Source organism: Cucurbita pepo, chromosome LG20 (assembly GCF_002806865.2).
Source record: "Cucurbita pepo subsp. pepo cultivar mu-cu-16 chromosome LG20, ASM280686v2, whole genome shotgun sequence".
In the NCBI taxonomy this organism is placed as follows: domain Eukaryota; kingdom Viridiplantae; phylum Streptophyta; class Magnoliopsida; order Cucurbitales; family Cucurbitaceae; genus Cucurbita; species Cucurbita pepo.
The window spans coordinates 7,787,103-7,801,609 of record NC_036657.1 but is presented as its reverse complement, the minus strand read 5'-3'; the positions used below and the strand labels follow the sequence as shown (position 1 = coordinate 7,801,609).

Below are 14,507 nucleotides of genomic sequence, written 5' to 3'. Positions count from 1 at the left end.
TGAGAGAAAACCTAAAAGGGAAAGTCTAAAGAGGACAATATCTGCTAGCGGTGGACTTGGGCTGTTACAAAAAAGCTTTAAAATATTACCAGAACTCTCAAAAGTAAGAAGATATGCACAGAGCCACAGGAATTGAAATCTTCGACCAGTAAAGTGGCTTTCTTCTGCTTTAGAGTTTAGAATACTAGAGAGAAAAAGGATCAGAAATTGCATACCTGGTGGAGTAGTTGTCCGTCCTTTGAGAGGTGGGAATCTGAAAGCACAAGGCAAAAAAGACAAAATATCAATGAATGGCACTAACAGAATGGTTAGGTTAGGAAACTGAAAGCACAAAGCAAAAAAGGCAAAACATCAATGAACGTCTCCGATAGAATGGTTGGGTTAGGAATCTGATACCACCTTAAATTTAAATCAGCACTTCTGAGGGATTCCAACAACTGCATTCACAACCGTCGCCGCAGCATTTCCCTTTTCTAATTCCCATGCTTTTTAAATTATTGCTTAAAGAATTGGAGGAACCGTAAAAAGAGGCAACCGGAAAAAGAGTACCCTTCATTTTACTAAAGGTTCTGGCAGCCAACACCAAGAAGATAGTCCACAGCAGAAAAATGTTATCATCCACTCACTTTGGGCATTCAACATGAGCTGTTATGCATGAACTAGGACTCTAAACAGGATCTCATCATACTTGGAACAAATTTTGGTTGGTCAGGGGGGAACTTAAATTAACAAGGTCCCTTTTCAACATATTTTACTGAATAGGATTTGGATAAACAAATATATAGAGAATGATGGTACCAGGTTCGCTATTTTTACCATGAACTTGCATCTGCGATCAAATTTGGAACTCTTGTTTATATCAAACCAAATAGAAGGTTAAACTATAATACAAAATATTTGGAAGTTAAATTTATATCACATAAATATTTTCAGTTCATTGAGCGATTACATGAAAACCCAGTACACATCATTTTCACAATAGCAGTCATTACAGGGATTGCATAAATCAAGACCAGTAGAAAATCTACACATTATTTACCGAGCATTAGCAAAATGTCACGCCCATGCAAGTTATAAATGCAAAACTATCTTCGTCAACCTAAGCGAATTCCCCCCATGAAGCTCCTTGGATCAGGACAGTTGCCGGAAAATTGAGCTTGTGAGAAGTCGAATCCAGGGTTCTGCAGAGAAATAAGTAATGCAGATTAAGTTTCAAGATTTCACAATATTACTGACACTTGATTCAGGACTTCTGACATCTTGTAGGAAAAGAAATGTGTTTGTGTATTTATAAGATATCATAACTTTACAATAGCAGGCCATACAAAGACATAACAACACTGCCGATTGGGGATATATAAAAGCAGCACCTAATAAAATTTTAGTAATTAACAATAATCCAACAACTCTCTCATCCATAATTAATTAACTACCTTTCACCATGTGTGTTGACTTGATATTCAAAGTAGACAACGTTTGTAGTTACTAAACCAGAATCAGACAAGAAACGTCATATGCAAAGGTTGAATGCAACCCAATAGTTATTCCTATTCCATCCAAAATAAAACTAAAAGCTTAAAAATACGAGTGATGCAAGCCATCCCTTAAATTCAGGATAGAGTTATGGGAGTCTTTCTTTCCACTCGATTGGGTTCTATAGGTTGTCTCCAAAGATAGGCTCAAAATGGAGTAGCCTTACAGGGTGAACTCTTGAGCTGGGTCGTGGATGAGGTAAAGACATAATTGACCTCTCTCATATCAGCTTCTACAGTGGAAAAACCAGGTCATCTATCCTACATCAGTTGGTACAAGAGCACGTCAAAGGTTCAAGTCATCCCATGAGTGCCTTGAAGGAAGACCTCTATCTAAAGGAAAGGAGATAATGTATCACTCGAACATAAAGTTAGTCTATTGAGTTGGGAGTTTTTTCTCACAATTGTTGGGTGCAGCGCCCCTGAATAAGTTTTTAGAGATGTCTCAAATGATATGGGCTTGCAAAAAAGAAAAAAAAAACAAAAGAACACTTGCAGAGTATGCTCTCAATGGTCCTTAGTGATGTATAGATTAGACCAGGCCCTCTCTTATCGGAAGCAAACTTTGGAAGAATGTTTCAGCTACTCTACATTAGTTAAGATAAAAGTTGGAGATCTCATGTTTGAGTTCAGAGAAGAAGTTTTTCTGAAGGATAGGAGGAGGAGGACGCAGGGATTCTCATAAGTTGTGCTACATTGTTAACGACCTCTGGAACTGCAGCTCACACACAGCAACTCAGTCCACCAAGCCTATACTGCAAAACTGTCAAATCATTAACATTTTATGGAAAGTTTTCCAATTCTTCTTATCAGGCCAACAACGTGAATATGATTTTCCAGACAGGTTAGCCTCTCCATCTTTCACATAATTATGACAAGGCACATTAGCTTCATCCCAGAAATCAACATCGAGAAGTTATCAGAACATCTCACGAACTATTTACTCATTAAAATAAACCTCCTAACCATGAGCACCAACAACTAAAACCTAGCCTCGTAGGATGAAAAATCTATTTGGATAATTGAAACAATCGATCTTTGAATAAAAACACTAAACATGCTCAAGAAGGGAAACAAAAAGTACATAAATCAAAACAAACATGGAAAACACAAAAGCATAAGCATATTATCTAGAATACATCAAAAGTCTAGAGTAAAAAAAATAGACCTCCTCTTGAAACCTCTGGAGCATAAGGCGCTTCTGCTCAAGATCAGTGGTGTATGGATCAAGCTGACCCTGACCCTGTATAGGAGAAGCCCATGTCTGACCCTTGTCCCTCTTCTGCAGTGTAATATGCATTATGTCATCCTCTGCCACCCAAAATAACCAAAACAATTACATTACAAAATAGACAAAAGTGGAGCAATTAAAAGGGGAAGATAAAAAAAGAGACACCAAAACTCAGTCCCATGAAATTTATTTGGTGTATAAGTATAACAATCAAGATTCCATTTAGTCATTCAAGTGAGCATTTGCAATCACCTAAGGTCCAGAAAGAAGAATCCGTCTTCACAGGGCAAGTAAGATGGTGCTGCAAATCAATGATTGAAAGCAATTGGTACGATCATAAACGAAGCAATAGATCAAAATTTCAAAATTAAATCCTTAAAGATGCAACGATACCGACATTGAGATAAGGAGGATTCCCCTTGATGCCAACCTCGACATGCGTAGACTGAATCTTGCAGTAGAATTGCTTCGAATGAACATTTGGAGGCAAATTAATATAAATGTTAACCTCCTCCAGAGTCTGATCCCATTCAAACACTTTCTGACCTGAAAAACCACAACCAAGCGAGCACAGAGATCAAAAGACTCATACAACATTGAATTCATTCGTTCAAATTGAAAAATCAGAAGATCCAATTGATAAGAGTAGAGAGAAAACCGTTGTGGAGGAAGCTATGGCGCTTTTCTGGAGCCAATTTCTCCGCCATTTCTTAGGGTTTGCTTCTCCCCTTTCCCGCGAATTTCACAGAAGCTTTTCTTTTCCCTGTGCCTTCTTTTTTCTCCAACGAGAAGTTCCGGTCTAGCGAAGCTTCTGGTGAATGCATTAGAATTTTGTTCCTGAACCGGTCCCCAAATTTTTACATATTTGCATTTTGACCCCTTCGGAGAAATTATTTGAAACTATTTTCAAAAAGGGTTTTTTCCCAAAAAAATATATTATATATATTATTCGTAAAAATATATTTTAAACATTATTTTTATTTTGCATTGGGAAAAATATTTAAAACATTATTTTCTATATATTTTTTAAAATATTGCTTTCATTTTCTAATATAATTTATATATATATATATAACATTTTAATAAATTCAATAATATTTTGTATATTTTTACGATATTATTTCTAAATAATCAAATTTAAATATTATAACGTAATCTGTAAATTAATAAATAAATATATAATAAATTAGTTTTGTACCAAGTAAAGGTAGGGACGGGGAATATAATATCCGTTCCCGATTTCTTCTCTTAATTTCTGGTTCAAACAGGTAAGTTCCAGCTCGTTCGGAGATCGGTGTTGAATAAGGTAGGAAGTTAGATTAGGTGACATGTTAGAGAAAATGGTATAAAAAGAAGTTCCCCATAAACTAAGCAATACTTTCCCCTTCATTTCCGGAGTAAATCTTTCTCTTGGAAACTTCAAAAGACAAACTCCATCATAGGCTTGTTTTCTTTTCTTTTTTAATTAAATTATTTAAATTAAATTATAAATTCACCCCTAATGTAAACATATTATTATCCCATTTCAATTAAATTTAAAAAATTATCCAATTAAAACGTACGTTAATAATTCGTTGATATCAGTTACTTACGGAGTGTTTGGACTGTATTATAGTTAGCCTAACCATTTTAAAACACGTCTAATAGAGAGACGTTTCTACACGCTTATAAAGAATGTTTCGTTCTTCTCTCAAACCTACGTGAGATCTCACAATCCACCCTTTTTTAAGGGCCAACATTCTTGTTGTACACCATTCGATGTGTGGCTCTGATACCATTTAAAATTTCCCCAAGTCCACTGTTAGCAAATATTGTTTTCTTTAACATGTTACTTATCGCTATCAGCCTAACGGTTTTAAAACGTGTCTATTAAGTAGAGGTTTCCACACCCTTATAAGGAATGCTTTGTTTTTCTCTCCAACCGATTATGACATCGGGCGGTATGCCAATGAGGATGTGAGATCTCATATCGGTTGAAGAGCAGAACAAAACATTTATTATAAGAATGTGGAAATCTCTCCCTGTTACACCCATTTTAAAACCATGAGGCTATATATATATATATAATTAATTAATTAATTAATTAAAATGACATTGGGACCATTTTTTTTCAAAATAAAGATTTGTTCCAACGACAATAATAACAATTTTTAATTAAAAAAAAAAACACCCATTAATACAACTAAAAACATTAAATTAATAAAATTTGTCAATATAAGATATTCCAATTTGAAGCAACATTATTGAGTAGTTTAGATTCTAGAAATATTCTCCAAATCTTCAAAACATAAAAACATATACATATATAAACATACATACATACATATATATATATATATATATATATATGCGCTTAAACGAATCATGGTCTTAGAGAGAAAAGGCTTTTAAGCTTTCGAGTTATTCCATCAATGGCGGACGAATCAATGAACACAAATTTAGACGCCAATGGCGAACTGGTAGCTGTCATTTTCGGAGTCACCGGGTTGGTCGGAAAAGAGTTGGCCAAAATGCTTCTCTCAACCGCTGGCTGGAAAGTCTACGGCGTCGCACGGCGGCCGGATAATATCAGCCCCATCTCCGATCCCAACTTCCACTTCATCTCTTGCAATTTGCTCGACCGCCGTTCGGCTCACCTGAACCTCTCACCCCTTCGCCACGTCACCCACATGTTCTGGATCACTTGGGCCGCCCAGCTCCGGTTCGACTCCCAGGATTGCTCCGACCAGAACAAGGCCATGTTGGCGAACGCCCTCGATGCTATTCTCCCGTCGGCGCTGGCCCTCCGCCACGTCTCTCTGCAGACCGGGGTCAAGCATTACGCTTCTCTCACGAGCTCCACCGGCGGCGGAGGAGGGGAGGTGGTTTATTGTGAGGACAGCCCGAGAGCGGAGTCCGTGAATAATTTTTACTATGTGTTGGAGGATCTCCTCCGCGAGCGGCTGTCCGGCTACCGGAGAGTGGTGGCGTGGAGTATTCTCCGACCGGGTTTGATACTGGGTTGTTCGAACCGGACTTTCTTTAATTTTATGGGGAGTTTGTGTGTTTATGGCGCCATTTGCAAGAAGTTGAACATGCCATTTGTGTTCGGCGGCACGGCGGCGTGCTGGGAGGAGGTTTATATCGACGGCTCCGACGCTCGGCTCACGGCGGAGCAGCACGTGTGGGCCGCAACAAAAGCCGTTGAAATAAATGGTATGTAACACCTACATCGAGCTGTCATAAATATAAATATATATTTTTTTTTTTTATAAGAGACAATTTCATTCATGATTGATAAATATAAATTTAATATCTGTTAACATGTAAAAATACCGTAATCTCAGATGGGGAAGCATTCAACGTGTGCAACGGGTGGAGCTTCACGTGGAAAGAGATATGGGGGGCGGTGGCGGAGAAGCTTGGCGTGACGGCGGGGGCGGAGGACGAGAGGATGTTTTCGCCGGAGTTTCATTATACGGCAGCTATGGCGGAGAAAGGGACGGTGTGGGCGGAGATAGTGGAGGAGGAAGGGCTGGTTGCGACGAAAATGGGGGAGCTGGCGAATTGGGGGTTCTTGGACAGCTTGTTTAGGCTGCCGGAAAAAATGGTGGCGAGTCGAGCCAAGTCCGACCGGTTAGGGTTCACTGTTAAATACAAGATGTTGGACTCCATCTTGTATTGGATTGATGTCATGAGACACGACAAATTGATTCCGTCTCCTTAATAATATTACGGTTTTTTTTTTCTTTTAAATTATAAAAAAAATATTGTTATTTAGTTTTTAAAAATATAATATTATTTCTAATTATTAATAAATTTTCTATAAAACAATCGCCTTTAATTTATATTATTTTTCTTTTAGTTTTAAAATAATTTTTTTTATAAAGTTGGACCTTGATTTATTATTATTATTATTTATTTATTTATATATAGTTGGAAATAGCGGCGGAGATTGTGATGCTCCACATGTAGCCGTTGACCGACGGATTGCATTATAATTAATTAAAGGAAGCGCCAGACACGACTAAGATATATCTTTTTTATATTATAATATATATATATATGTGTGTGTATGTATTTATTTATATATAAAGAACCGAGTTAATAGTTGTCTTGTTCTTTACCATAATAAATTATTATTATTATATATAAAGAACCGAGTTAATAGTTGTCCTGTGCCTCCACCTCGACCGCTACATCAATTTCCACCTGAAAATGAAGTTGGAGTAGTAGGGATGAGTATATAAAATATACTCAGTAAGTAGCTTGCTGGTAGTTCATATTTCGTTATTAAGTCTTATTAATCTTGTTCCCACGTTCGGTATCTTATTCTCCCACCGGAATTCATTCTCCTGCATAGGCTTTTTCCTAGGTTACACCCTAAGATTTCTCATTCCACTCTCATGGTTCACGGTTCTATCTGGACCTTCAGCCCTCAGAATATTCTTGGGTTCTCTAGGTCACCTGGTTAGTCGCTTCTGCTAGCCTCTCATCATCGTCGTCATATCTCAAGCACTCGAGGCACGACCTCGGTGCTCAGGGTTCATGCATTCTAAGACTCGACCAACTCTCAAGTGTACCACTGTAGACTCCTACCACTCGTGACAGGTTCACTTAAAGGAAACTAACCGGCAAACTCCCTGTAAGTCCTACAAGGTACCATCAACAATAAGATGGCCACTTCTATAGTTACGCGGACCCCTGACGATCGAGTCAGGTTTACGATTAGAGGTTAGTTGGCGAACCCCTAATCGTCCCCGGGTAACCACTAATACTGTAACATGCGTGACGGAGGCATAACTTAATCACCTACTCATGGAGAGCTAGTCATGAATCTCCATTCATAAGGTGGTTGCATACGTGTTTCAGTAAAATTTCAGCGAACGTGCATAATCACATTCAACATGTGTCATCTCTAACTCATTCTATGCTCAAACTTCTAAAACTTACTTCTTATACCATAATTTCATGCATACTAAGAGCATAACTAAATCCAAGGTTCCGAGCTACCACTTAAAAGCATGACACTTTTTATTCGGATTTGCGTCTTTAGTACAAAATTTGCCAAACTCCTCAGATAATTCCTACATTGTTGCAAAAATGGAGAATACCATGAAAACGATGCCAAGATCGGAGTTATAGCCGGTGAGTTAAATCAAGAGGGCCAAACCGACCCAATTAAGTCGGGTCAGGTCGACTGGACCCCGATTCGCGCGCCCACAATCCTCCTCAAATCTCGTAGATGTCCTCCCGCAAACACATAACAACTGAAATCGGGTCAATCCCATGAAGGTTAGGGGATGAATCTAACAGTAGAAGCTCTCAAAAACCATGAACGTACCTTGACATTCTTCTTTCGTTCGACTTCCCTCCTCGGTTTGTATCCATCCGAAGTCGACCGCCGAACACCCGTGGATCTAAAGCTCAAGTTTCTCCGACGAGCGTGGGTTGGGTTTCAGTCTCCTACCTCCGGTGCCTTCTCCTTTCGACAAACGGCAAGCCCCCTTAAACCCACTCTTACCCCATGTTCGTCTTAGAAATGATGATAACCCAATATTTAGCCCATTAGAAAGAAAGCCCATTGGTTAACTTAAATTAAATTAAATTAAATTAAAAATCTAATTGTTTAAATTCACTTAAATAAATTTATAAAATACAAATAATTTAGATTAATTTTATAATTTTATAATTACATAAAATTATTTAAATTAATCACAAAAATATTATTATTATTATTATTTAAAAAAGTTATCATTTTAAGAGCTGACATTCCAGACAGGGTTTGACTACTTAATTTACGTAACATCAACTACTTTGACTTTGATTCTCTTATATATATAAAATGATATTCTAGAAACCATATTATTGTCTTGTTCAATGAAATATTTTAAAATGTTATTTTAAAATGTTTGGTTTTTTTGTGACATGTAAATATTAAGCTTATTTATTGATAATTTATTTTACATTTTGTTTTTTTTATATTTATTATAAAATATTTTTAATTGCTGGCCAAATAAAAAAAATATTTTTTTAGTTCTTGAAATTCAACTAAATTTTAAAATATATATTATAATTTTTAATATAGCTGTAAGAAATATTAAAGTTGTTGAAAATAAATAATGGAAAGAACTCAGAGAGGTTTGAAAATTTTAATATTCACTGTTTTTTAAAAAATTATTATACACAAAATAATAATAATAATAATGTTTATCCTCATGCTTAAATATTTATAAACTAATACCAAACTGTTAACGATTTGTAAATGTATATCAATTTCTTTATATATATATATATATATATATATGTTTACGAGTGAGATTTGGACGTTCGGTACAATATACGAGTGTTCATATGACTCAAGAACTCGACCAATTCGGACTATCCAACTCATATTTAATGTATGGTAGAACTTATAGAGGTGTTCGTATGACCTAAGAACCTGACCAACCCAAACTACTCAACCCAGATTTAATGTATGGCAGAACATAGGGGTGTTCGTCTGACCTAAGAACTCGACCAATCCAAACTACCCAACCTAGATTTAATGTATGGTAGAACATACCGGTGTTCATGTTTAACTTTTTTTTCAGTTTGGGTTGGATTGATTTTTTTGAAAATCGAAAATTCGGGTCGGTTCGCAAGTTGATATTTTTATGGTCAGATTAACTCGATAAACCTGAAAATAGAGTTACAACTCAGCTCAACCCTACCATATTGTTAAGATTACTGTGAAGATTAAAAATATTCGAGGTTTGGATCAGATTAGATGGTAAAATCCATTATGGCTACTATGGTCACCAACCAATCTCGAGTAAGTCCAAATGATTTTTCCAACCTAACACGACCCAAATTGTGTATACCGTGAACGCCAATTATTGACTAAAATTATAAAATAGGCGTTTGACCTTGAAACTCTCTAAAAGATCATACGTGCACATAAACATCCAAAACAATTGACCAAAATATAATTTAAAGTTTTTAATAAAATAATTTAGAACGATTAAAGTGTTTAATTAATTAATTATAAATATTATTTATAAAATTGCAAATTATTATACTTTTATTGTAATTATAAAATATTATGCATAAATGATTTTAAAAAATAATAATAAATTAAAAAATATATATTCCCAATTGAAATATTTTATTGTTAAGGATAGTGACAAATATGTCAAATAAACCTAATCTTATCCATAGTTTAATTTAAATAATTATGTTTAATACTTTAATTTTATAAAAAAACTCCAAATTCTTTTGACCAGAAATACAGTCAATTATATCATTAACACTATGATTTTGACTAATTAATTATTTTAAAAAATAAATTGGGCAATTAAAATTTTATAAATCAATTTTTATTTAAGCTTTCTCCTCTAAAATTAATATTTTAATAACCCCGACTAATTTGAATAATTAGGTGAAACATATTTTAACCGTTATTTATGACTCGTTATTATAGCATAGTGCTAGATTGTAACTAGCGGACCTCCTATCTATTCTCCTCTCGATATCGAGCCCCATTTTTTAAGTTGTATCGAGACTTATCTCTAGCTATTATAAAAAAATACGTAAATCCAAAACAGTTGTTGCAACCAACACGTTCTATCCGAATAGTCTTTTGTGATTTCTTTCTTGAATAGGCGACTGAGAGGTATTGTTCGAGTATTGAAAGAACGAAGCTTCGGGTCTCCTTTTTTCTATAGCACCAAAGAACCGTAAACATTAAAAAAAAATGGATATAATTCATGACGTGACAGAAGATTTTCATCTATGGTAAAAAAAATTTAACATTTTTTTTTCATCCATATATTCATGGGTATTTTTTAAATATAGTATCAATAGTAAAAAAAATTTTAAAAAAATTTAAAAATTTGTAGAATATTAGTTAAACTTTTTAAAATTTAAATGATATATTTTTTTTTAATTTAAAAGTTTAAAGGTATTTTTTTAATAAAATATTAATAAATTTCATCAAAAAGGTAATTTTCGAAATTTTTTTTGAAAATTTTAAGAATATTTTTTAGATAATTTTTTTTTAAAATATTTAAAAGTATTAATGAAACTTTTGAAATAAATTATTAACTTTATTTAAAGTTAAATAAATGGAATATATTTTTTTTAGATAAAAATATATTTTTATTAAGTTTTTTTTTTTTAATTTTAAAATTTGATAAACACAGTGATTAGTCTCATAATTAAAAATTTGTAAGGTTAATAACCATTTAAATTCGTTGAAATAATTTAAAACCTTTTTGGAGAAAAAATAAAATTCTTTTAATTGTAGTGAATGGGAATTGGGACGTAATTTAATATTAGCCGCCATATTTAAAAACATTGGGCGTAGCCTGGTATTGCTATTAACCAATAAAAACTCGCCACCTCATTTAAATATTCATAAATCTTTATTTCTTGTGGGCCAAACTGAATTGCTGGCGACACGTCATTGGCTAAATTGCCATTCAGTAGTGTGTTTTTTACCGTACGCGATTGCAGCCCAATAAACAATTAAAAAAATAAAAAATGTCGAATCGTAATTAGTTCGTGAAATGAGGGTAAGATTGTAATTTCACTAAATTGTGATGATATTTATGAAAGAGAGCGGCTTTGAAACGGAGCTGAGAGAAACCGGCGTTTGCTTAGAGAGAATTTCTGCTCATAATATCTTTTGCGGATTTTTCCATTACGGGATTTTCCTTTCTTCCTTTTTTCTGTTTGATTATGAGGATAATCTGTAGGGTTTCGCCTCGAGATTTTGATTCTACTTGATTCACTGATCGTTTGTTTGCTTTGGATTGAAACTGTGTTTTTGTTTTCCCGGGAAAATTCGACGCCATGGGAAAGCTTTCGTTCAAGGATTCGCTTAAAGCGCTTGAAACCGATGTTCAGTATGCCAATACTCTGTAGGTCTTCTTCTCCTTTCTCTCTGCGAACCATAATTTTTGTTTTGTATGGATTTTTTATTGTTTCAGTAACCTTTTTGCCGACAAATCCCGCTTTAAATAAGCTGAGAATTAAGAAATTGAGTCCTCCATGTTTATTGCTTGATTTTCCTTGTTAACTGTTGTTTTCTCGCTCTGATTTTCTCTAGAAGATACATATTCTACTGTTGACTGTACAAGGAACTGTTTACTTCTTGAAACTGTCTACATTGTAGAATTTGAACAAGCAATATAAATATCCTTCAGTGAATTGCCGAATCAAATTAAGAAAGATCTTTATTGCTGCAGTGGTGCTTAGTTTCAGTGATAGGAAAGAAATTTAATCGTTGATTGCTCTTTCTGTCGGCTGTGTAAAAGTTGAGCAGTAGGGAGTGTCAGATTGATAGTAGCTTCGTTTTGGTGATTGTTTATTCGTTTTGTTTGCAGTGCTTTAGACTGTCCAAGAGAGAGTGATGGGGCTTGTGTTCAAATGAGATTATCATACAGCCCTGCTGCTCCCTTTTTTCTTTTTCTTGTTCAATGGACTGATTGTTACCTTGCTGGTGCATTGGGACTGTTAAGAATCCTTATCTATGTGGTATGTATGCCTTTTCATTTGGTTCTGTTTGGCAATAATTACCAGTTGGGTATTGGTCTTAGTTTTGTGTGTTTATGTTGTCTTGATATTCCTTTTCCATTGAAGTCCCTTATCTTTACTTGTGCAACCATGCTATGATGCAGACTTATCCAGATGGAAAGACCACCATGGCCATTTATGAGCGTAAAGCTAGCATTAGAGAATTTTATGGTGAGTGAAATTTTCAGAGTGCAGCCTTAATGAATGAACTTTTACTTTATAAGTTTTGAATTCTCAACTTCTTGTTGTTTTCTGGTGGGGGTTTTAATGGATTGGCCTTTCTCATTCACAGTGGTAATCTTCCCTTCTCTTCTGCAACTTCAAAGGGGCATCACAGAATTGGAAGATAGAAAACAAAAAGAGGTCTGCAATGCCAGATACAAAAGAAGGGATGAATTTGGAAGGGGGAAACTTTCAGAAATCGACATAGAAAGAGAAAAGGAGTGTGGAATTTGCATGGAGATTAACACCATGGTTGTCTTGCCCAACTGCAACCATTCTTTGTGCTTGATGTGTTATCGAGACTGGTAAGAATTTGTCTGTGATTCCGTCATGTTTGATAGTTTCTTTGGCAGAGTTCATAAGTGCTTTAAAGAGAATAGATAAGTTTATTCTTCAGACGTGCCAAAAGTTATCCACTTTTAGGACCAGCAATATCTTTTTCAACATACAAAAAGACATCTGTCGTTAAGTGTTCTAGATAAAATGAATCATTTGGGTAAAATTGAATTCTCTGTTGGATCTGAAAAATCTTCTTACCCATCCTGATGTCTTTAGTTCGCATTTATTGCTAGCATTCTCAAGACCCTTCAATCTTTCTGTGAATGACTAGAATCTTGTCTGTCTGTTTCATCCTCCAGGCGCAATCGTTCTCAGTCGTGTCCGTTCTGTCGGGATAGCCTCAAGAGAGTCAACTCCGGCGACCTCTGGATCTTCACAGATAAGAGTGAAATGATTGATCTAACTTCGATTTTGCAGGACAACCGCAAGAGACTATTTGCATACATTGAGAAGCTGCCATTGGTTGTTCCTGATCCAGTGTTTCTTCCTCTTGATTCTCATATTAGGTGAGAGAATGAGGGACACCCGTTTCAATCTGTGAGTATTAGATGAACTTTCTGTATATAATAATTATAGCTTGGTGAAGATCAGTTTGGAAATGTAAAAAGGTTTCTCTGCCTGATGTTAGGAAAGGATGTTGCTAATTTTCAGTTTTTTAGCTTATCAATGTGAATGTTTTTGGTTCACCCAATAGTCTCATTTCACCCTCCCATTAACCCATGCAAATCTTTATTCAAATATCAGAAAATCAAATTATTGATCAAGATATACATATGTTTATATAGCTGTGGATAAGGACAGACTTGTTTCGTAATCTTATGCTTAGGTGGATCTTGATGCTATTTGTTAGGATATTTTAGGCTTGTCTAGATATTTTTGTACATCGGCAGCCACTAGGTGCCTATTTGGTTCAGGAACTTTTAGAAAGGATCATTGTAGAAATGTAGTGATGAATTCGATATTAATTTAAATTTTATGTTCAAAGGAACTCTAAATTTTTAATTTTGTCTGTAATAGTTCTGAAATTCCTAACGCTACTAATAGTGATTTTTTTATTGATATGATCGGGTTTTTCATTTTCTCTGTCTTTATATATTTTAGACTTATATGAGAGCTATTCTTTTTTTTTTTTTTTTTTTTTTNTTGCTACTTTCCTAGAAATTTGGAGAAAAAATAATTTTACTAAATATTTTTAGTTGATTTTAAATAGATATAGATCACTAATAAATGGTTTAAATCAATTTATTTATGAAAATTTAGTGTGGTGGGACATAAATTGATTTTTTTTTTTTTTTTCTCAAATGAGGAGATATTTAGGAATTCAGAATTATTTGTACATTAAATGAAGGAAGCAAACAAATTTGACTATCAAAAAGCTTATGGCTATTGATGTGATATGATATCAATCCAAAGTTTTAGTCAACCAATTGAAAATTTTAAAATGTTTTAATTTAATTTAGTCTAAAATTTTTAATTCTATTGAATTGAAGATTAATACGTGTAATTGATCCTAGATGTTAATATGGAAGAAAATTAGATAAAAACAAATCTATGAAATATGGAATCTTTTACAATTGAAACGGGTGGATTAATTAGACATAAAGTCGAATATTTTAAGATTAATTTGGAACTTTTTTGAAGCACAA

General features: G+C 34.4%; 3 protein-coding genes across 3 annotated transcripts; 2 read left to right on the top strand and 1 right to left on the bottom strand.

The window, feature by feature from the left end:
• Positions 1–884: 884 nt before the first annotated feature.
• Positions 885–3,579, bottom strand: LOC111782460 (nudC domain-containing protein 2-like). The gene is made up of 5 exons (XM_023663209.1): positions 3,422–3,579; positions 3,161–3,309; positions 3,016–3,064; positions 2,701–2,843; positions 885–1,181 (listed from the first exon to the last, which is right to left on the bottom strand). Exons 1-5 carry the CDS (start codon positions 3,468–3,470, stop codon positions 1,095–1,097), a joined length of 477 nt encoding a protein of 158 aa, XP_023518977.1. The 5' UTR covers positions 3,471–3,579; the 3' UTR covers positions 885–1,094.
• Positions 3,580–5,174: 1,595 nt separating this feature from the next.
• Positions 5,175–6,469, top strand: LOC111782542 (3-oxo-Delta(4,5)-steroid 5-beta-reductase-like). The gene is made up of 2 exons (XM_023663307.1): positions 5,175–5,958; positions 6,090–6,469. Exons 1-2 carry the CDS (start codon positions 5,175–5,177, stop codon positions 6,467–6,469), a joined length of 1,164 nt encoding a protein of 387 aa, XP_023519075.1.
• A 4,887-nt stretch (positions 6,470–11,356) lies between these two features.
• On the top strand, positions 11,357–13,554 carry LOC111782456 (E3 ubiquitin-protein ligase rnf8-A-like). Its single transcript, XM_023663206.1, has 5 exons — positions 11,357–11,645; positions 12,111–12,261; positions 12,405–12,471; positions 12,593–12,827; positions 13,161–13,554. The coding sequence occupies exons 1-5, from the start codon at positions 11,578–11,580 to the stop codon at positions 13,369–13,371; spliced, it is 732 nt and encodes a 243-aa protein (XP_023518974.1). The 5' UTR covers positions 11,357–11,577; the 3' UTR covers positions 13,372–13,554.
• The last annotated feature ends 953 nt before the right edge of the window (positions 13,555–14,507 follow it).

Bases quoted from the DNA above. Each gene is read 5' to 3' on its own strand.
- LOC111782460 (XM_023663209.1), bottom strand. From the start codon at position 3,470: ATGGCGGAGAAATTGGCTCCAGAAAAGCGCCATAGCTTCCTCCACAAC. The intron at 3,310-3,421 runs GTTTTCTCTCTA...GTGGTTTTTCAG, and splicing joins CCATAGCTTCCTCCACAACG to GTCAGAAAGTGTTTGAATGG. The intron at 2,844-3,015 runs GTGATTGCAAAT...TTTGGGTGGCAG, and splicing joins TTCTTCTTTCTGGACCTTAG to AGGATGACATAATGCATATT.
- LOC111782542 (XM_023663307.1), top strand. From the start codon at position 5,175: ATGGCGGACGAATCAATGAACACAAATTTAGACGCCAATGGCGAACTG. The intron at 5,959-6,089 runs GTATGTAACACC...CCGTAATCTCAG, and splicing joins AAAAGCCGTTGAAATAAATG to ATGGGGAAGCATTCAACGTG.
- LOC111782456 (XM_023663206.1), top strand. From the start codon at position 11,578: ATGGGAAAGCTTTCGTTCAAGGATTCGCTTAAAGCGCTTGAAACCGAT. The intron at 11,646-12,110 runs GTAGGTCTTCTT...TTTTGTTTGCAG, and splicing joins GTTCAGTATGCCAATACTCT to TGCTTTAGACTGTCCAAGAG. The intron at 12,828-13,160 runs GTAAGAATTTGT...TTCATCCTCCAG, and splicing joins TTGATGTGTTATCGAGACTG to GCGCAATCGTTCTCAGTCGT.